At 43.4% G+C, this 22,713-nt stretch overlaps 1 protein-coding gene across 1 annotated transcript; it reads right to left on the bottom strand.

Moving 5' to 3' along the window:
• Positions 1-4: 4 nt before the first annotated feature.
• LOC125279518 (solute carrier family 12 member 2) lies at positions 5-20,604 on the bottom strand. Its single transcript, XM_048209280.1, has 26 exons — positions 19,514-20,604; positions 12,491-12,616; positions 12,333-12,408; positions 12,164-12,259; positions 11,842-11,981; positions 11,586-11,696; positions 11,385-11,493; positions 11,160-11,287; positions 10,873-10,957; positions 10,641-10,792; positions 10,234-10,341; positions 9,905-10,028; positions 9,727-9,828; positions 9,495-9,650; positions 9,162-9,261; positions 8,981-9,092; positions 7,043-7,183; positions 6,647-6,753; positions 6,464-6,537; positions 6,245-6,385; positions 6,024-6,146; positions 5,812-5,923; positions 3,997-4,083; positions 3,777-3,912; positions 733-800; positions 5-620 (listed from the first exon to the last, which is right to left on the bottom strand). Exons 1-26 carry the CDS (start codon positions 19,967-19,969, stop codon positions 485-487), a joined length of 3,306 nt encoding a protein of 1,101 aa, XP_048065237.1. The 5' UTR covers positions 19,970-20,604; the 3' UTR covers positions 5-484.
• Between the last annotated feature and the right edge of the window lie 2,109 nt (positions 20,605-22,713).

The raw sequence follows: 22,713 nt of genomic DNA, 5'->3' as shown, positions 1-22,713 counted from the left end.
ATGATATAGTTAAAATCAGGCCATTTATTTAATGCATAGCATCTTTCAATATTCCTCCTTTTTAGAAGAATGTTTTGACATTTGCATTTAAAGTAATGACTTTTTCCATGATTATGAGAATTATTAAGTGTCAGTTAGTTCTTAGATGCCAAATAGTTTTTAGAGTTGACTGAGAACCGGCGCGTCTGAAGATATGAAGATACAGAGCGAGTTTGACTAGAATTTCATCTCAGGCTTGAAAAATGTTCTGGATCAAGCAAAATGAAGGGCTTTTAATTTGATGCGTTAATGTAAAAATGGAGATCAAATGCATTTCAAGCATCATTTTATCTGCCGAGTGTCATTACATTAAAAATATCTACAAATAAATTAGAACATTTCTGTAGCATGGTTAGTTCAACTCAATAAATTAAATATAAGTAGATTTGGCAACAGTGAACAAATGTGGCCAATATACAAATGTACTGATTGTAACAGTGTCTCTTCAGGAGTAGAAGGTCAGAACACTCTGATGGTTTCCTCGGACAAGAAGTATCGGCGGCAGATCTTTAGATAACGTGTCCAGCCAGGACATGTAAAGAGCGCTGGACACTGTCCCCTTTCTGGCCAGTGGCATGGTTCTGTGAATCAAATCATCAGCCAAAAACAGGTCAGGTCATCTGTGTGCTTCATAAAGGCACATATATTTTTAAATGAAGTGATTTATGTGTTAAATACATGATCAGTACTTACATGACGATGAGGTTGGCAGTGCTGGAGTGTTCCTTCAGAAGCTCGTTCAGTCTGATTTGGCGATTCGACTACATGAAAGAAGAGTGAGAACAGTGTATTTTATATGTGATGTTCTGTCTGCATTGATGGAAGAATGGAGACATTGAAGAACTGATAGAACAAATCATCATTAAATTTAAAGTTATAAATATTTTCTCTTAACACCATGTCCTAACCTAAGGCAATTCCAGTGACAAGCAGTTGTCTGTCCACAGCAGACATGAGATGCGACAAAATCAATATAAAAAAATCACAGCCAATCAGAAGAGCGTGTGGGCGGAGTCTCTGCAGGCGCACTACACTTGCAACCAATTCGATCAAACATCAGCCAATCAGAAGAGCTTGTGGGAGGAGTCTCTCTGCAAGCGCACTGCACTCGCAGCCAAATCAATCCAAAATCACAGCCAATCAGAAGAGCGTGTGGGCGGAGTCTCTTTGCAAGCGCACTGCACTCGCAGCCAAATCAATCCAAAATCACAGCCAATCAGAAGAGCGTGTGGGCGGAGTCTCTCTGCAAGCACACTGCGGTCAAAACCAAATCAATCAAAAATCACAGCCAATCAGAAGAGCGCGTGGGTGGAGTCCTTCTGCAAGTCCACTGCACTCACAACCAAATCAATCCCAAATCACAGCCAATCAGAAGAGCGTGTGGGCGGAGTCTCTTTGCAAGCGCACTGCACTCGCAGCCAAATCAATCCAAAATCACAGCCAATCAGAAGAGCGTGTGGGCGGAGTCTCTCTGCAAGCACACTGCGGTCAAAACCAAATCAATCAAAAATCACAGCCAATCAGAAGAGCGCGTGGGTGGAGTCCTTCTGCAAGTCCACTGCACTCGCAGCCAAATCAATCCCAAATCACAGCCAATCAGAAGAGCGTGTGGGCGGAGTCTCTCTGCAAGCACACTGCACTCGCAAACAAATCAATCAAAATTCACAACCAATCAGAAGAACCTGTGGGCGGAGTCTCTCTGCAAGCGCACTGCACTCGCAACCAAATCAATCCAAAATCACAGCCAATCAGAAGAGCGTGTGGGCGGAGTCTCTCTGCAAGCGCACTGCACTCGCAACCAAATCAATCCAAAATCACAGCCAATCAGAAGAGCGTGTGGGCGGAGTCTCTCTGCAAGCGCACTGCACTCGCAAACAAATCAATCAAAAATCACAACCAATCAGAAGAACCTGTGGGCAGAGTCTCTCTGCAAGCGCACTGCACTCACAACCAAATCAATGCAAAATCACAGCCAATCAGAAGTGCTTGTGGGCGGAGTCGCTCTGTAAGCGCACTGCACTCGCAACCAAATCAATCAAAAATCACTGCCAATCAGAAGTGCTTGTGGGCAGAGTCTCTCTGCAAGTGCACTGCACTCGCAAACAAATCAATCAAAATTCACAACCAATCAGAAGAGCGTGTGGGCGGAGTCTCTCTGCAAGCACACTGCACTCGCAAACAAATCAATCAAAATTCACAACCAATCAGAAGAGCGTGTGGGCGGAGTCTCTCTGCAAGCACACTGCACTCGCAAACAAATCAATCAAAATTCACAACCAATCAGAAGAACCTGTGGGCGGAGTCTCTCTGCAAGCGCACTGCACTCGCAACCAAATCAATCCAAAATCACAGCCAATCAGAAGAGCGTGTGGGCGGAGTCTCTCTGCAAGTGCACTGCACTCGCAACCAAATCAATCCAAAATCACAGCCAATCAGAAGAGCGTGTGGGCGGAGTCTCTCTGCAAGCGCACTGCACTCGCAAACAAATCAATCAAAATTCACAACCAATCAGAAGAGCGTGTGGGCGGAGTCTCTCTGCAAGCACACTGCACTCGCAAACAAATCAATCAAAATTCACAACCAATCAGAAGAACCTGTGGGCGGAGTCTCTCTGCAAGCGCACTGCACTCGCAACCAAATCAATCCAAAATCACAGCCAATCAGAAGAGCGTGTGGGCGGAGTCTCTCTGCAAGCGCACTGCACTCGCAACCAAATCAATCCAAAATCACAACCAATCAGAAGAGCGTGTGGGCGGAGTCTCTCTGCAAGCGCACTGCACTCACAACCAATTCGATCAAACATCAGCCAATCAGAAGAGCTTGTGGGCGGAGTCTCTCTGCAAGCACACTGCACTCACAACCAATTCGATCAAACATCAGCCAATCAGAAGAGCGTGTGGGCGGAGTCTCTCTGCAAGCACACCACTCACAACCAAATCAATCAAAAATCACAGCCAATCAGAAGAGCGTGTGGGCGGAGTCTTTATGCAAGCGCACTGCACTTGCAACCAAATAGATAAGTAATTAAACTCATGAATATTACACCATTTTAACATTAAAAATACATACTGAATCACTAAGACAATCTTTGTCATAGAATACACTTGTTTTTTCACAGTTTCACAGTTTCATTTATTTTCAAGATCTGAGGAGAATTGTCCATTGTTGCCTTCAGTACGGCTATAAAGGTCACACAAAATGATATTCAAACTCACATTGGATGCACATAATCAGTAGCTGAGATTATCATTGTCATTCTTTGTATGTTGTTGTTCCAGCCGCAGACTTGCAGAAATAGGAATTGATCTGAGCTCATGCACATCAGATTCTGAGTGATAAACACTGACTCAAGCTTATTCACCTCAAAATCTCTGAGGAGCTCAGATCAATGAGGCCTACGATCAATCAGATCCAAAAGTAAACACAAAACTTGTGCTAATTGAAATAAAAACAAGCTGATAAAAAGATCGAATCCAATATTTGTTGATAACATAGCATAATGAGAGATTTATAAACAGGTTTTGTAGGCGGGTCATTTTTTACCCAGAACACCAAATAAGGTAAAGGATTTTGAGCTCAGCACAAGGGTGTGGAGCAGGTTCTGAATAAGATCTATGCAGTAAAATAAGGCTGGTTAATTATGTGTCTTTCCACTGTTAGATGACACACGTGACACTCCATATCAAAGTACGATAAGAGCACGACACATCCTGAAGAGTGCGTGATGGTAAGCTGACCTTGGCCCTGTAGAGCTCCAGCTCATTATCTGTGATCCTCCAGGGCTCTTCAGCCTTCAGTTTCTCAGCAGCGTCCTGCTCCATGTCGTCTTCCCTCAGTCTGTACGGCTCAATCATCTCCTGAAACACCTGCTTACTGAGCACAGAATCAAACAGCTGCTGTTTCTGAAGGATACCGGTACAAAACATGCTCATTATTCACCAAATGATCTAAACTTACTTGTGTTTCTTTGGCTTGATGTTGATGTCTCCAAGAACGGTGATGTCAGAGAAATCAATCCTGAACTTACTGAGCAATGCCGCCATTCTGTGCCAGAGTAAAAGCTTTAGTAGTTTTCACCAAATGTATACACTGCAATATTGTTTTGACTCAATATTTCTGTCTTGTTTTCCAGCACAAATATATAAACATTCTTAAATGAAGATACATTTACTGGAGAAGAAAAATGACTTCAAAATGAAGTGAGTTTGAACAAGAACAAATATCTGCCAATGTGTTTAGAAATATAAAGTTAAATATAGCTGCGAGCAGCAACAGGGTTCAAGCTCTTTAAGGCCTTTCAGCACATGCGTAAAAAGATATTTTTTTAATTAGCAAGCCTGTAACCATCTCGATCATAGATGGAAAAGACCATTTACAGCAAATACAGGGAATTCACCATAGGAAATATGTGGTTTTTAAAGCTTTTTACAGTTATCAAGGTTGAGCCAAAAACCTAGGACTAGTTCACCAAAGTTGGTTTTTGAAATAATCTCCGATATTTAACAAACGATTTGGTGGACAGCGGCGGTCCTAGAGGTAAAGTTGCTCAGAATGAGGATGTTGTAAGACTGTCATGGGCGTGCACGAAAAATCACATGATACACGATCCTTTACACATGTCAAAAATGCGAAGGTGCCCCCTGATGGCTGATTTCTTTAAAATTTCTTACAGGCCTCTAGGGCCATGAGTTAAACAGACCCAGTGAGTTTTGTTCCGATCCGCCTCTGTTAACCTTCTCTGATAGCTGTTCAAACTTCATTGGCCGATGGCAGACATGTTTTTAAAGAGGCGTCAATGTTCTCATAGACAGTCATGACACCTCAGACGAAGACACTGCATGCCAATTTTCAAGTCGATCGGACAAACGGTGAAGTAGTTATAGCCATTTTCATGTTTTTTTCCCGTTATAGCGCCATCAAGTGGCCAGTTGGAGCGTCCATTATCATGCAACCACAGAATGAGCTCTTATATAGGTGTGCCAAATTTGGTGAAAATATCTCATTCCGTTCACAAGTTATAGGCATTTTAGTAAAAGTGGCTCCACCCACTTTGAACGTTTTGGTGCCCCTTAGAGACCGTGAATCAGAATTTCAACTTTTTTTGATAATTATTGACAATCAGACTCTGGAGAATCTCACTGCACTGGATGGTTCAGATCGGGTCAAAAACCTAGTACTAGTTCGCAAAAGCAGATTTTTCAAAAAATCCAAAATACCCCAAAATTTTGCCAGAACGACGAGCAAATCCGAGGCATGCATCTTGTCTATCTTGAGCCAAGAATTCCAATGACACTTGAGCCTAGGCATAACAGTTCAGGAGTTATGAGCCATTTCATACTTTTGACTGCTGTAGCGCCCCCATCAGGCCGATCGGGCGAGCCTTGGTGACGGTGTGAGTACTACCAGCCCTCAAAGTTTCAAGTCTCTACGACTTACGGATTGATCCTTTTAGGGCAGAATGCTGATCCTTGGAAATTTTAACAATTACAATAAAGTTTCAGCGCTTGAACCCCTACTTCAAAGTAAAGGGTTAGGGTTACTAGTTACAAGTGCACTAGTTGATCTATCTCCATTTCTAAACTGTTTTATTTGTTAAACTACCAGTCAAAAGTTTGGACACACTGACTAAACTTGTTTCTAAAGACCTTCAGCTCTATAGGCTTTTGATTAAATTATTGAAACTAATTTTGCAGACAAATATAAACTGTCTACAAAACTAAGCAAAAGGAGCAAAATACCTCCAGCATGTGTAGAAATGTGTGTAATACTCACGCTCTGCGGTCGTGGTCGATCCGGTTTATCTTTCCTCCGATGAACACACGGATCTTGCAGTCGCGCCATTTCTTTTTGTTGGTGAGCAAATACGGTATCAGAAGAGTCAAGCCTACAGCAAAAATCAATCATGGTGTCATTTATTAAAGCCACAAACTCTCACAGGATATAATGAAAAACAAAACCACATTGAAATTGAAATATGGCTTTACCTCCATCGTCAAACAGCCACCAGACATCAATCGTCCCTTTGCTCTGCTTCTTCTGGAACTGCTGACTGGCGGCCAGAAGTTTCTCGTCTGCAGGACTGAGCGGCAGCGGAAGCTTCTTAGTGTCTGAGGAACATTCCAGTTCATCATTCTTCAAACATTATGGGAACGTTACTTTTGAATGTTCTCTGAACATTCTGAAACGTTAAACGTGATTTTCTGACCTCTGAAGATAAGCGGGCTGCTTTGACAGCTGGTTGCTATAGATGATGGTTTCGAGGAATCGCTGTCAAAGTCTTTGATGTTGATGGACACCAAGAGATCCTTCATTCCAGGTGTTTTCTCCTGCGAGGACAGAAATTCATCTGAAGAAAGAGCGGTGGCGTTAAAATCACTGATGAAGAGACTGATGAAGTGTACACTTCAGTAACTGGAAACTCGACCTTGTATGTGAGAGATGTCGAGACCTTCCTTCAGTCTCAGGAGAACCACCCCATACTGCAGGTCAAACGCATCGCTGAAACACACATGAATATTTCAGTTCATAACCCAAGGCAATAAAACCGTCAGTGAGAGTTATCAGATTAAAGATGAAGACATGAAGAGCGTCAGGCGGTCAGACTCACTGGATGGTGTTGATGTAGGTTTCCACGTCCTTCATCTCGCCGTCCCTCCAGTTGTTCTTAAAGCCGAATACTAGTGTGTTTGGTTTCAGGCGACCCAAACCAGCGGTCTGTGAATCACAACAACGCCGAACAAGTGAGTTTCACTCGTACACGGAACAAAAATTGGTGTAGAAGCAATTTTCACTCAGAAATTGCTAGTAAATTTCACAAACAATCACAAAGAAAACAGCAAGAAATACACTGAATTAAGTGTGATATAGAAAAATTGAAATAGTATTTTCTTGTAAAATATACTCCAATAAACCAATAAAAAATGTTTACACATTGCAAAAATGATTTTTCTATTCATTTGTCAAAAGTTACATAATCTGTCGTATTTCCCTCATGCGTTCTGACCTGTAGGAGATACTGCGCTCCTTGTCTGAGATCATCAGCATACACAGGAGCGTAGAAGGCTTTGATTCGCGCCTTCAGGAGCCAGCGCTGATAGCGGACCTGCTCGTTCATCATCTCCTTATAGTTCGGCCGTCGGTATCCCTGCAGGAAAATGAGAGAACAGGTGCAGTTTTGGTTGTGGGAACTGCATAGGCTGATGTTCTTACTCAGTATTTTGGTCTTGCTTTTTTAATAGTAAACACTTTTAACCCTCTTGTGCTCCTCATTTAAGGCTCACAATCACAGTCCTTCCCAGACAAAAGTGGCCAAACACCTCAAATATATATATTTTTTCCCAGTAAAATCAATGTAATTGTAAAGCACGATGTTTCAGAAACGAGGGAGAGTCGGATCCAAATGCAACAAAAGACATTTATTAACAAACATAAAGTTAAACCCAAGCACAGGGAAGGGCAGGAAAAAAACAGACCAGACCAAAAACTGATAACCAGAGGATAACTAGAAACAGGTGAAGGTAATCAATCACTATGGCAACAAACAAGAGTATCTATAGAAACAAAGTAAAACAGGAACTAAAGAGGACATGAACACTTGGACTGATGGGAACAGAAAATTGCGAGCAGCAATTATCGAGGTTCAAGCACTTTAAGGCCTTTAAGAACATGCGTAAAAATATATTATGTTTTAATTAGCAAGTCTGTAACCATCTCGATCATAGATGGAAAAGACCACTTAGAGCCAATACAGGCAATTTACCATAGAAAATATAGGGTTTTTAAAGCTTTTTAACAGTTATCGAGGTTGAGCCAAAAACCTAAGACTAGTTCACCTAAGTTGGTTTTTGAAGTAATCTCCAATATTTAACGAAAGATTCAATGGACAGCGGCGGTCCTAGAGGCAAAGTTGCTCAGAATGAGGAGTCCTACCATGTGGTAGGAATGTCGTGGGTGTATGTGAAAAATCACGCAATACACAATCCTTTATGCACGTCAAAAATGCGAAGGTGGCCCCTGGTGGGTGATTTCTTTCAAATTTCTCACAGGCCTCTAGGGCCGTGAGTTAAACAGATCCAACCAGTTTTGTTCCGATTGGCCTACATTAATCTTCTCTGATTGCTGCTCAAACTTCATTGGCTGATGGCGGCCATGTTTTTTGAGATGCGTCAGTGTTCTCATAGACAGTTGTGGCACCTCGGACAAAGACACTGCACGGCAATTTTAAAGTTGATCGGACTAACTGTGAAGTAGTTATAGCCATTTTCAAGTTTTTTTCCTGTTATGGCACCACCAAGTGGCCAGCCGCCCTGTCCTTTTTCACACGACCACAGAATGAGCTCTTACATAGGCGTGCCAAGTTTGGTGAAAATATTTCATTCCGTTCACGAGTTATAGACATTTTAGTAAAAGTGGCTCCACCCACTTTGAATGTTTTGGCGGCCCTTAGAGACCGTGAATCAGAATTTAAACTTTTTTTTGATAATTTTGGCTCCGATCGGGTCAAAAACCTAGGACTAGTTCGCAAAAGTAGGTTTTTCAAAAAATCCAAAATACCCGAAAATTTTGCAAAGCGAATCCAAGGCATTCCAATGACACTTGAGCCAATGCCCAATACTTCAGAAGTTCTGAGCCATTTCATGCTTTTCTCTGCTGTAGCGCCCCCGTCAGGCCAATCGGGGCGAGCCTTGGTGATGTTGTAGACGGTGTGAGTACTACCAGCTCTCAAAGTTTCAAGTCTCTATAACTTACAGTTTGGTCTGCCTGATCACTTTAATTGGAGAATGCTGTTCAGAATGCGGTTTCAGCTTGAACCCCTAATGAAGGATCTTGATTTCAGAATGTTTAGATATTTGTGCTGGACAACAAGTTAGAAACACTGAGGAAGAACATCATTAAATGCAGTGTCACATTGAAGAAAAGCTGAAATATTGAAGTGACGTACCGTGCGCACATGGCCGCAGACCATCAAGCCCACGCTTTTGGTGAAGGCATGCACAAGATACATCAGCGCAGGGCGTGAGTTTGGAAATCCAGACATTATGAGACACTGAGGCCTGTGGGAAACATCACATGATCAGTCTCTAGAGTCACACATGCAACGTCTGTATGAACATGTGCATCACCTGAAGTTCTTGATGTGATCCTCGACTCCCGTGAGATGCAGGCTGTGTGTCAGGGCTTTATTGTACATCAGCGCTTGTGTCGACGAACCCCAGTTCACATCTGCAGCAGAAAGACGCATTTAACCTCTCAGTTATGATTCATTCAGGGCTCACATTACTTAACATTTATCCATTTGGCAGATGCTTTTATCAAAGCGACACACATTGCATTAAAACTATACATTTAATCGGTTCATGCGTTCCCTGGGAATCGAACCCATGACCTTAGTGTTGCAAGCGCATGCTCTACAAGATGGCACATAATCACAGATCTGAAGTGAAAGCAAATCTGACCTGGTTTCTTATAGCTGACGTATATGTAGAGCGCCAGGACGATGCCGTTGGTGACCAGCGCGGCCCACCAGTTGATCACGAACATCACGACGCAGCACAGCACGGCTCCGGCCAGAGACACCCACTTATTATAGTATTTGAAACTCGGACGCCACCCTGTCCAGATGGAATCAGCATGATCAACTTCATCTATGATGCTTTGCACACTGACTTCAGAGCAAATGACACTTGCCTGGAGAGTTCGCCAGCGACGCGTGGAAAACAGAGAAATTTATCAACGCGTAAGAGGCCAAGAAGAAGTTGGAAATGATGGGAGCGATGATGTTTAACTCCGCTGAAACACCAACACATGTGGTTTGAGACACAGCCGCTGTGGTTTACATATAAGAGTTCAGCGGAGTGTGATTTACCGATCAGGATGAAGGCCAGGCCGATGAGGAAGGTGAGGACGTAAGCGCGCAGAGGCTCTTTGTTCTTTCCGTATCCTTTGGCAAACACGTGTAATCCGGGGTAGATTCGATCCTTACACAACGCCTGCAGAAGCACACACACATAAAACACCTGCATCAACTCACACAACTATAACATCCTGATAAGATCAGAGGAAACACTTATCTAATACCTTTTACTATAGTTAAAAGAATTGTATTTGAACAAAATGTCGTTTTGATTGGCTTTTTGGGCTGTCCATCATCTGTTGTAAGTGTTGCAAACATGGAGAAAGAGCTGAAGATCTGACCTGGAAGACTTTGGGAGCGCTGACCAGAGACGCCAGCGCTGACGAGAGGGTGGCAGAGAAGATTCCAGCCGTAATGAGCGGCCCGAAGCCAGACACCAAACTCATGACCTGACAGAACCAACATCACATTCATCACAGAGAGCTCCACAAAGCTGTGTTTATTTGAGCAAAAAATACAGTAAAAATGTGAAATAACAGCTGTTTTCTATGTGAATATATAGTAAAGTGTAATTTATTCCTGTGATCAAAGCTAAATTTTCAGCATCATTACTCCAGTCTTCAGTGTCACATGATCCTTCAGAAATCATTCTGATATGATGATTTGCTGCAAGCTTTTGACTGGCATTGTATGCATTTCATATAATTATGATAACTATAAGCACATCTGGTTGGCATCGCACACACACCTGGAAGTCATTCTGAAGTCCGTACTTGCAGCCGCCCTCTCTGCAGATGGAGAAGTCGTATCCGAGCGTGCAGGACGCGTCCGTACAGTTCTCCAGTGAGCCGGCGATGGTGTCGTTATCATCACCTGTGGCGTCTCGCACGATACAAGAGCCTGAAAATACAGCAAACGCACAACATCACCTCTGATCTGCGACTCCAGACCACAGTCAGAGGAAGAACACACTCCAATACCGTTTGAGACGGCGACGGCGATGTAAACCACTCCGGTGATGAGGATCGCCAGAAGAGTTCCTTTGGGAATCGCTGATTGCGGATCCTAGAGAGACGGGCCGATGTAGGCAAATGTTATTAATATCATCTCTTTTGAAATGTGATGAAAAAAATCTTGAGAGTAGTGATGCACTGAAATTTCAGCAATCAAAATTTTATTAAATTTTTTCGGCTGAATTAAAACTTTAATTTTGGTTTCGGCAAAAGATTTTCAGTGCATCACTTGTTGAGCGTGAATAATCCCTCACCGCCAGGTCTCCGGATATATTGGCCCCTGCCAGGATTCCTGTGGCGGCCGGGAAGAAGATGGCAAAGACTGAGAAGAAGGTTTCATCATCTCTAAAGTCTGGACCCATGTTCTCCATCATTATAGCAGCTTTGAGATGGACAAACACAGGAATGACAAAGCTTTGAGTATGAAGAATCACCAATAACACAATCTAGATTCATATAAAATAGCTGAGATGTCCCACCATTATAACCAAAGAAACCTTTGGGTTCCTTTGACTCCACAGGGATGAAGGATCCAATGAAGTAGTTGCAAATTGCCGCCACAAGAATCACCAACAACACGATCTGGGCCTGTCAAAGAAAATCAATACATCAGGAGAATAATAACTACAACATCTGAAGAAATAAACTGTAGAATTCTGTGAACGTAGGAATATACTGACCTTCGCCTCCCACTCCATTCCAGCGATGGAGATTCCCAGCAGTAAGATGACCGTGAGCGTTCCCACGATCCTGATGTCATTCATCTCATCGGTCATCAGAGCATCTATGCTCTGACAAACACACGGTTTACATCATAAAACTTTATAAGAATGAATCAGAGTATAGACGCTCTTATATATGTCAGTCTGTCACCCTCAGAGAAGGCATGTACATCTGATCATCATCATCATCCAAGGCCTTTGTGTTCATACTCACATCCAGAAGTTCAACGACAGTTTCTGCGAATCCCACGACATACATGGCCACAGCGACGGCATTGGCAAAGGCAAAAATCAGACCAATGGATCCTCCGAACTCTGGACCCAAACTCCTGGAGATTAGGTAATACGCCCCGCCTACAAACATAAATTACACTTTACTATATATTCACATTGAAAATGGTTATTTTAAATTACAATAATATTTTACAGTTTTTACTGTATTTTTGATCAAATAAATGCAGCCTTGATGAGCAGAAGAGACTCTTTCACAAACTTTACGGTTATAATTACAGTTACGGTTATAATTTTAATTATACCTCCGCGCACAAAGCCGTTGGTGGCGATCGCTGATGTTGACAGTCCAGTGATGGTCGTCACCACAATCGCCATGAGAACGATGGCGCAGGACAGAGCTGAAAACAACCAGACATTCACACTCTATGACCAGACACTGCAAACCAGTACAGGTTAGTTTAGTTAGCGTACCAATGCCAGCTTGACCCACAATCCACGACATCCTGATGAACAGCATCACTCCCCAGATGTTCAGCATGCATCGTATCTGGACACAATCATCATGAACGTTCATCAGCACGAACGATTGATCATTACATCTGTGAAACGCTTGTGTTCGTCAGACTGACCAGGACCCCTTTGACCCATCCAAACTTCACTGTGCCGCCCTTGGAATCGGACGCTTCCTTCAGTGTGATGATCTCAGCGGACGTCAGCTCCTCTCCTCCAATGGGAAATCCCTCCTCAAACGGCTCCTACAAACCAGAAAACAGAACAAAAAATCAACTTAATTCAAAGAGAAAACAAGGTTATTTTTCTGACTCCATTGGCACTCCACTTTTATCTAAAAAAGACTTGTCAACAGTAATCTAGAGACACAGACAGAGAGGTGAAACACAAGAAGAGAATTATATTACTTTTTCTTTATTATAGAAAGTGCCTTTTGTCACGATCACCATCTGTTCCTGTCATGTTCCTGTCACATCCCGGACTACATTTCCCATGATCCTCCATTGCTCATCACCTGCACTCACTTCACAATCACTCCACACTAATCACCACACCCAGCTGCAGCTCATTATCAGGACTATAAAGGACTTTCACTCACACCACCTCACCGCGAAGTCTTGATTACCTTGTGTGTCATTTCTGAGCGTTTATTCCCTGTCTGTTCTGCCTGTTACCGTTTGGACTGTTACCCTGTTTATCCCTGTCTGCCGCCTGCCTCGACCTCTTGCTTGTATACCGACCTGTGAGTGATATCTGCCTGTCCTGATCATTGCCTGTTCCTTGACCACGATTCTGCCTGTTCCTTGCTGTTCCTGTTCGCTCCTGATTGACCCTGCCTGTACGACCACTCTCACTTGTAAATAAATGCTGCACTTGGATCTCCTGCCTGAGTCTCCATTCGTAACAGAAGACTTCGCCACACCAAGATCCAGCAGCTACCGTGAGTGTTTCCGTCACGTTCAGCATCAGCATGGACCCAGCTATATGTCTCATCCACCTTCGTCAAGGTAATAGTACCCTGGAGGACCACATTCAGAAGTTTCTGGATATTGCCCATTATGCAGACTGGCCTGACTGTGCTCTTATTGACTTCTTTTGTGATGGCGTAAATCAACCCCTCCAGAATAAACTGAGACAAGAGGGACCACGTTCCTCACTTACTTGTTTTATGGACTATGCATTGTTGTCTGTTAGCTCTCCGTTTACTGTGGGTGTCGCGGAGGAATGCGACACCATGGTGAAGCCCGTAATGGCCGCCGCGCCAGGTAACACGCACAAAATGGCGGCTACCATCACAACAGCAACAGTTCATGTCTCCACTGATCGCCCAGAGCAACGTCACGCCTTCGCTGATCGCCCAGAGCAACGCTACGTCTCCGCTGATCGCCCAGAGCAACGTCACGCCTTCGCTGATCGCCCAGAGCAACGTCACGCCTTCGCTGATCGCCCAGAGCAACGTCACGCCTTCGCTGATCGCCCAGAGCAACGTCACGCCTTCGCTGATCGCCCAGAGCAACGTCACGCCTTCGCTGATCACCCAGAGCAACGTCACGTCTTCGCTGATCGCCCAGAGCAACGCTACGTCTCCGCTGATCACCCAGAGCAACGTCACGCCTTCGCTGATCGCCCAGAGCAACGTCACGCCTTCGCTGATCGCCCAGAGCAACGTCACGCCTTCGCTGATCGCCCAGAGCAACGTCACGTCGCCGCTGATCGCTCAGAGCAAAGTCACGTCGCTGCTGACCGTTCAGTGTCACGTCACGTCTCTGGATCTATCCAAGGGCGCAGAGGACTACGTTCCAGTGTGGCTGATCCTCCGCTGACTTCAGCACGAGTGGCTGGCATTCCCAAGCCTCTGCCGGCCGCTTCGCTCCCAAGCCCGGTGGCCGCTTCGCACCCAAGCCAGCCGGTCGCTACGCTCTCAGGCCCGCCGGCCGCTACGCTCTCAGGCCCGCCGGCCGCTACGCTCTCAAGCCCGGTGGCCGCTTCGCTCTCAAGTTCATCTATTGCAACGCTCTCAAGTTCGTCTATTGCAACGCTCTCAAGTTCGTCTATTGCAACGCTCTCAAGTTCGTCTATTGCAACGCTCTCAAGTTCGCCTATTGCAACGCTCTCAAGTTCGCCTATTGCAACGCTCTCAAGTTCGCCGGTTGCAACGCACTCAAGCTCACCAGTTGCCATGGACTCAAGCGCCCTGGACGCGATGGACAAGATGGCTGCTTTGCCAGTGCCTACGGGCAAGATGGCCGCCCCTTCGGTGCTCACGGAGGTAGGGGGCGTTCCAGCCATGGAGTCCACCCCAGAACCCGCTTCAGCCAGTGAGTCTGCTCCAGAAACCGCTCCAGTCGGTGAACCATCGCCTCATCCTCGGAAGAGGAGGAGGAGGAGGAAGAAGGCTCCTTCTGTTCTTCCCCCTCTTACGTCCAAGCGTCTTGTCCTGCCGGCGCCACCCGAGCTCCTCGGTCTGCCAGCACCACCCAAGCTCCTCGCTCTGCCGGCGCCACCTGTGCTTCTTGCCCTGCCGGCGCCACCTGTGCTTCTTGCCCTGCCGGCGCCACCTGTGCTTCTTGCCCTGCCGGCGCCACCTGTGCTTCTTGCCCTGCCGGCGCCACCTGTGCTTCTTGCCCTGCCGGCGCCACCCGTGCTTCTAGCCCTGCCGGCGCCATCCACGCTTCTAGCCCTGCCGGCGCCATCCACGCTTCCAGCCCTGCCGGCGCCACTCAAACTCCTTGCGCTGCCAACGCCACTCAGGAGTCTTGCCCTGACGGCTTCACCCACACGCCTGGCCCTGCCGCCGCCACCCGAACTCCTTGCCCACGAACCTGCGACGGGCCCCGCTGAAATCCCCAAGAACTTTTTTTGGGGGGCAGTATACCTAGGGGTGGGGAGTTTGTGGGTGGGAACCCTGCACGGCCGCGGTCATCAGCGGTCCCTGAACTGCCCAGACCACCTGACCCGCCGTGGTCGCCAGAGACTCTTGACCTGCCATGGCTGCCCAAGCCACCTGAACTGCCGTGGCCGCCCGAGCCACCTGACCTGCCGTGGCCGCCCGAGCCACCTGACCTGCCGTGGCCGCCCTTGCCACCTGACCTGCCGTGGCCGCCCTTGCCACCTGAACTGCCGTGGCCGCCCTTGCCACCTGACCTGCCGTGGCCGCCTGAGCCACCTGACCTGCCGTGGCCGCCTGAGCCACCTGACCTGCCGTGGCCGCCTGAGCCACCTGACCTGCCGTGGCTGCCCGTAGCACCTGACCCGCCATGGTGGTCGAGTTCCTGGAACCTGCATTGGGGACCCTGTTCATGTCCGCATACCAGTCCCCAATGCACCCACCCCCCCTCCCTAGCTGTTCCATTTACGTCGCGAGGACGCGCCTTCCGGGAGGGGGGCGTTATGTCACGATCACCATCTGTTCCTGTCATGTTCCTGTCACATCCCGGACTACATTTCCCATGATCCTCCATTGCTCATCACCTGCACTCACTTCACAATCACTCCACACTAATCACCACACCCAGCTGCAGCTCATTATCAGGACTATAAAGGACTTTCACTCACACCACCTCACCGCGAAGTCTTGATTACCTTGTGTGTCATTTCTGAGCGTTTATTCCCTGTCTGTTCTGCCTGTTACCGTTTGGACTGTTACCCTGTTTATCCCTGTCTGCCGCCTGCCTCGACCTCTTGCTTGTATACCGACCTGTGAGTGATATCTGCCTGTCCTGATCATTGCCTGTTCCTTGACCACGATTCTGCCTGTTCCTTGCTGTTCCTGTTCGCTCCTGATTGACCCTGCCTGTACGACCACTCTCACTTGTAAATAAATGCTGCACTTGGATCTCCTGCCTGAGTCTCCATTCGTAACACCTTTACTAGTTAAGAACTTGTGGATAAGATATGGAGCAACATCAATTAAAACTTTCTGATTTTCATCTGATCATTATAATGTCTTGTTTGTTTCCATCCATTAACGTGTCAATCTCGATGATGCAATAGAAACTATTGGCTCTCTCTTTTCCAGCACATTAGACTCAGTTGCTCCTTTGCGCCTGAAGAAGATTAAGGAAAATAGTCCAATGCCGTGGTACAACGAGCACACTCAGACTTTTAAGAGAGCAGCCAGAAAAATGGAGCGCAGCTGGAACAAAACAAAACTAGAGGTTTTTCGCATTTCGTGGAAAGAAAGCAATTTTGCATACACAACCCTAAAAAACACAACCCTAGGTATTTATTTGATACAGTGGCCTTGCCTTGCCTAATGACTTTATGAATTTCTTTATTTGCAAGATTGATAATATTAGAGAGAAAATTATAACCATGTGCATTGTAGTGCACTGTAGTGTCCCTGAGGAAAAATTCCATTCATTCGCTGCTTTAGGAGAGGAAGAATTGTCTAAATTTGTTAAATCATCAAAATCAACAACATGTATATTAGACCCCATACCGACTAAGCTACTGAAAGAGATGCTTCCAGAGGTCATAGATCCTCTTCTTAATGTCATTAATTCATCTTTATCACTAGGATACGTACCGAAATCTTTTAAGATGGCTATTATCAAACCTCTTATTAAAAAATCAAAACACGATCCTAGAGAATTAGTCAATTACAGGCCGATCTCGAATCTTCCTTTTCTGTCAAAAATACTAGAAAAGGCAGTTTCATCACAACTATGTTCCTTTTTAGAAAGAAATAGTATCTGTGAGGATTTCCAGTCAGGATTTAGACCATACCATAGTACTGAGACTGCTCTCACTAGAGTTACTAATGATTTGCTCTTATCACCAGATTGTGGTTGTATCTCTCTATTAGTGTTACTGGATCTTAGTGCTGCATTTGACACTATTGATCACAATATTCTTCTAAACAGACTCGAAAACTATGTTGGCATTAGTGGAATTGCATTGGCATGGTTCAAATCATACTTATCTGACCGTTATCAGTTTGTAGTAGTAAACAATGAGATGTCATATCGATCACAAGTTAAATATGGAGTACCGCAAGGCTCAGTACTAGGACCGTTGCTTTTTACTCTGTACATGCTACCGTTGGGAGATATCATTAGGAAGCATGGCGTTAGTTTTCATTGTTACGCTGATGATACTGAGCTCTATATTTCTTCACACCCTGACGAAAATCACCAATTCACAAAATTAACGGAATGCATAGCTCATATTAAAAAAATTGGATGACAAGTAATTTCCTACTACTAAAAAAAACAGATATTCTAATTTTTGGACCAAAAACTTCTTGACGCAGTAACCTAGAATACTGTCTAACACTTGATGGCTGCTCTGTTAAGTCTTCGTCGTCAGCTAGGAACCTGGGTGTGTTCTTTGATACCAATCTTTCATTTGAAAGCCATGTTACTAGCATCTGTAAAACTGCATTCTTCCATCTTAAAAATTTATCTAAACTACGACATATGTGGAACAGTTAGTTCATGCGTTCATGACCTCAAGTCTAGATTACTGTAACGCTCTACTGGGTGGTTGCCCTGCTCACTTAATAAACAAACTCCAGCTGGTCCAAAATGCAGCAGCTAGAGTTCTTACTAGAACCAGAAAGTATGACCATATTAGCCCAGTTCTGTCATCACTGCATTGGCTTCCTGTTAAACATCGTATAGATTTTAAAATCTTGCTAATTACTTACAAAGCACTAAATGGTTTAGCTCCCCAATGTAAATTACGCAAATAATATATGATCAAACCTTTAGAATATAGAAATGAATATAACTGTAAAGTTTGGTGTGTGTGTGTGTGTGTGTGTGTGTGTGTATAAAGTGATTTCTGACTCAAACTCACCGCCTTTAAAGATTGAAATCTACAGACGCATTAAAAGTGTATTTTGGATGTTTTCTTTACACTAATCTGAATGAAGAAGCAAAATAGAGCTCAAAACTGACTGGTGCATGAGAACACAATGGTGTGCCTGTAGAGTGTCATCTTTAAGTTTTCAGTTTGGTGAGTTGAGCTGTTTTACGATTGACAAACATCCTTTCACAGAAGTGTGTAACCTGTGTGTTCAGTGATGTTCGGGACACTGGGTCTTTGACAGAGATGTGCGGGTCACACGCTGACATTGTGACGCGACCCAGAGCTGCAGCGGGCGATCATGGCGCCACACGGGGTGGGTGTGTGAGAGAGACTATTGTCTGAAGACAAGAGTGTGTGTGTGTGTGTGAGAGAGTGTGTGTGTGTTGTCTGATATCATACAAGTCAGGAGAAACATACAGAAGAATCAGCCGAGGGTCGACACATCAGTCATACTGCTATAACACATCTGAATATGATCTGATGAGAGTTTTTAATACCACATTTATATTGCATGTCATTAAAAACAATAAACTGCAGAAATCATACAGTTCAGTAACTATCACATTTTGAGTTATAAAAGATCTCAACACTCAAAAAAGTTTCAAACACTCAATCACTCATTTTGAATCAGACTTCTGCAGGCAAAAATAATGATTTGATATTTTTGTAAGTTAAAAATAACCCAGGTTGGGTTAAAAATGGACAAACCCAGTGACTGGGTTGTTTTAACCCAACCTGCAGGGTAGTTTCATTTAACAAACATTGTTTAAAAATGACAATATTGCTCACTTAAAATGAACCCAAAATAGGTTGGAAATTAATATTTGTTAATATGTTTAATAAATAATAAGAATAAACATGTGTTAAATTCCTTATTAATAAATGTTCACCTTTTGATTATTATTGTTGTCTCTAGTAATTATGTGTCTGATTTTTAATTTCCAACATATTTTGGGTTCATTTTAAGCCAGACATATAATCATTTTTAAACAATATTTGGGTTAAATAAAACTACCCAGCAAACATTTAACCCAACTGCTGGGTTTGTCCACAATTAAGCCAACTTGGGTTGTTTTTAACCCAGCATTTTTAGAATGTATATTTCCTATTTCAAACAAAGATATTAATAGCACGTTCATATTCTGACAAATTACCCCATTTTTTCTGTTTTGTGTTTAGACAGAATTGATTTTGTAAAATAAACCCACCCTGATAATATTCACTGCATGTGACAACATGCCCCAACATAACTCGAGCACCAAATAAAAGCCACACTGTATAAAGTAAACCTTAATGAAAGTGTGTGAGAGCTGAAGAGAAGCACAGACCTTGTCGAGCTCATCGTGTAGTTCCGACAGCGACGGCCGCAGGAGCTTCTCCCCGAGCGGAGCTTCTGTCTGCCGGTAGAAGTCGATGTTCGGCACCGCGTCGATGGTGTTGTGACCGAAAGTCCGCAGGTAATAAGTGCTGGAGTGCGTGTCCGAGAAATGACTGAGACCTCCGGTGGATGAATGCAGACTCGCCTCGCTTCTCACCGTGTCTCCGTTCACACCCGCGTCAGGTGCGGCGTCAGACGGGCTTAGGAAGTTCACCACCCGGAACCTGCCCTTGGACTCCTCGCCGGTGGAGGAGCGCGATCCCGGGGGAGCGACACCCGCTGCCGCCGCAGCCGCCGCCGCTGCTGCCTCCGCCACCGGGTCCACCTGGAAGCGGCTCTGAGAGGATCCAGGGGCCCGGAGGGCGGGTTTCTGTCCGGCTGGAGGAGATGAGGGCTGATCTGACATGATGGAGATGGAGAATCACGAGGCGCGCAGCAGGTAACGGTCCGGTAGCGCGCTCTGCGCGTCCATCAGTTACTATAGAGACACCGGAGATCACCGGCGGTTATAATCCGTCAGACGTGACGACACTCGTGACCGTGATTGACAGCAGAGTTTCAGCTCTTCACTGTGACAAGTTTGAGTTAGACCTGGCTTTGGTTCGAAAACAGTTCCGAATTGAAAGTATGTAGAATCGAATAAAATCAGTTGATATTTTCATTGTTTTCATTTCTGATGTTTTCGCGTTTTTTTCGAGCAGAAACACAAGCGTTTAGTTTATGTGTTCATTCTTATGTATGTCTAATTATGTTTTTTTTACTTGATATATTAGTATAGCCTATTTTAAGCAGTGTAAACAAGCTAAAACTTTTAAGACACATTATCAATATCTTATGTAGCTAATTAAACATGCCGTTGTATGCGTTCCCACAGCTCACAAAGATAATGTTCTAGAAAGTTTTGCTAAGTTATGAAAACGTTATTTCAATATTTCAATATTTTAAAAACGTTTTTTCTCTGTTATGCGAACGTTAGAGATTATTATAGAGATCAGAACGTGAACGTGAACGATGTATAAATAATGCTTTTGTGTTAATGTCTTGAGAACATTATTAAAGACCAGATAACTTTGAATGAACGTTTTATTAACGTTACTGGAAGAATGTTTTTGAGACAACGTTGACAAAACGTGAGAACGGTTCACTCTAAAAAAGCGATTGGGTTAAAAACATCCCAAATTGGGTTAAAAATGGACAAACCCAGCGATTGGGTTAAATGTTTGCCCAATTTGCTGGGCAGTTTTATTTAACCCAACTATTGATTAAAAATGACTATATGTCTTAAAATGAACCCAAAATATGTTGGAAATTAAAAATCAGACACATAATTACTAGAGGCAACAATAATAATCAAAAGGTGAACATTTATTAATAAGCAGTTGAATGCATGTTTATTTTTTAATTATTATTCATTAAACATATTAATAAATATTAATTTCCAGCATTTGGGTTCATTTTAAGCAAGAAATACAGTAATTTTTAAACAATAGTTGAGTTAAATAAAACTACCCAGCAGGTTGAGCAAACATTTAACCCAACCGCTGGGCAAAACAACCCAATTGCTTGGTTTGTCTGTTTTCAACCCAACTCGAGCTGTTTTTAGAGCATTTATATTATGGAATATTTGTTATATTAAAAAAAAAAAAAAAAATAGTGCAAAAAGTGATTAAAAAGAACATTTTGAAAATGTGCACTTCTCATTCACATTAAAACCTAAAATGTTCACATTGGTCAAATTAAAAGTGAACTCTATGTCAAGTATTTCAGGATGTTTGGAGCTGAAAACCTCAAACTCCCCCGTGAGCTCGACACTCGTCCTCATTCCAGCTCAGAGAAACAAAAGCGTTCTGTGAGAGCAGAGATGACATTCAGTCACATTAGCATACAACACAACACACTCTTTCAGCGTCCACTCTTTACAATGCCGAACTGAAAGAGATCCTTCGCAAACCACCACCCGCACAAGAACATTGTGTTTAACGATTAAGAAAACGTTTTGTCCTTCTTTTCTTATATGGGGATTATAATGCATGTCTCAGCCGCATTAGTTTCACATAAATAAAAGCAACAAGGTTCTTGTTTCTCTGTGAAAGTCTGCAGGTTGTTGTAGATTTGTGCGACATCTAAATCACAATCATCACGACAAGCATCAAGACAAACTTTATTCACTTCAACTGAAATTAATGCACAGTCTTTCATTCATATCTTACTTACAGATCTAATGAGATTCAGCAAGTGATTCCCAGCTAACAGGGAACGTTCTCAGAATGTTCTGGTAAGGTTATGAACAAACGTTCTTCATTATTTATCGTTTTATATATATAACTAATTATATCTGGTCTTAAATAATGTAAATGTCACTTTTGGTCACAACTGTAAATCGTTCATGGAACGTTTTGTCTGACACATTTTTGTTGGACGTTCGTTTAACGTTTGTATCAGAACATTCAAAAGTAACGTTCCCATAATGTTTGAAGAATGATTAAATACACTCTGGGTTAAAAACAACCCAAGCTGGCTTGAAAATGGACAAACTCAGCGATTGGATTGTTTTAACCCAGCGATTCCCTTAATGTTTTCTCTAACGTTTGCATAACCAAGAAAAAACTTTTTAAAAACATTTAAAAAACTGGACATTCAGAGAACTATCAGGGAAAAAAAACATTTTGTGGGAACGTTCTTAGAACATGTTTTTGTTAGCTGGGTTACTGCACTGCAAAAAACGCTGTTCTTAATTTTTTGTCTTGTTTCCAGTCCAAATATCTAAAAATTCTTATATCAAGAAGCATTTTCTAGACAAGTAAAAATTATTTTCTTGATTTCAAAAAGCAAGAAAATAATCTTTCTTAAAACAAGCAAAATAATCTTAATCCAAAACTGAAAACAAGATTATGTATCTTATTTTTGGTTTGATATAAGATTATTTTGCTTACCCCACTGGCAGATTATTTTGCTTGTTTTAAGGAAAAACTCACTTAATTTTTACTTATTTTTTCTGAAAACAAAAAATAATTTTTACTTGTCTAGAAAATGCTTCTTGATTTAAGAAATGTAATATATTTTGACTAGAAACAAGACAAAAACTCAAAGTAAGAACAGCATTTTTTGCAGTGTGTACAGTCTATTCATACAAAGCATCAAATATCTGTA

Source organism: Megalobrama amblycephala, linkage group LG12, assembly GCF_018812025.1.
Source record: "Megalobrama amblycephala isolate DHTTF-2021 linkage group LG12, ASM1881202v1, whole genome shotgun sequence".
In the NCBI taxonomy this organism is placed as follows: domain Eukaryota; kingdom Metazoa; phylum Chordata; class Actinopteri; order Cypriniformes; family Xenocyprididae; genus Megalobrama; species Megalobrama amblycephala.
This window is presented reverse-complemented; position numbering and strand designations above follow the sequence as displayed.

What these genes read in the sequence shown, in the direction of transcription:
- LOC125279518 (XM_048209280.1), bottom strand. Translation starts at nt 19,969, where the DNA reads ATGTCAGATCAGCCCTCATCTCCTCCAGCCGGACAGAAACCCGCCCTC. An exon ending in CGCCGTCGCCGTCTCAAACG is followed by an intron (nt 10,793 to 10,872) that starts GTATTGGAGTGT and finishes CTGTATTTTCAG; the next exon opens with GCTCTTGTATCGTGCGAGAC. An exon ending in ATCGACCACGACCGCAGAGC is followed by an intron (nt 4,084 to 5,811) that starts GTGAGTATTACA and finishes ACTCTGGCACAG; the next exon opens with AATGGCGGCATTGCTCAGTA.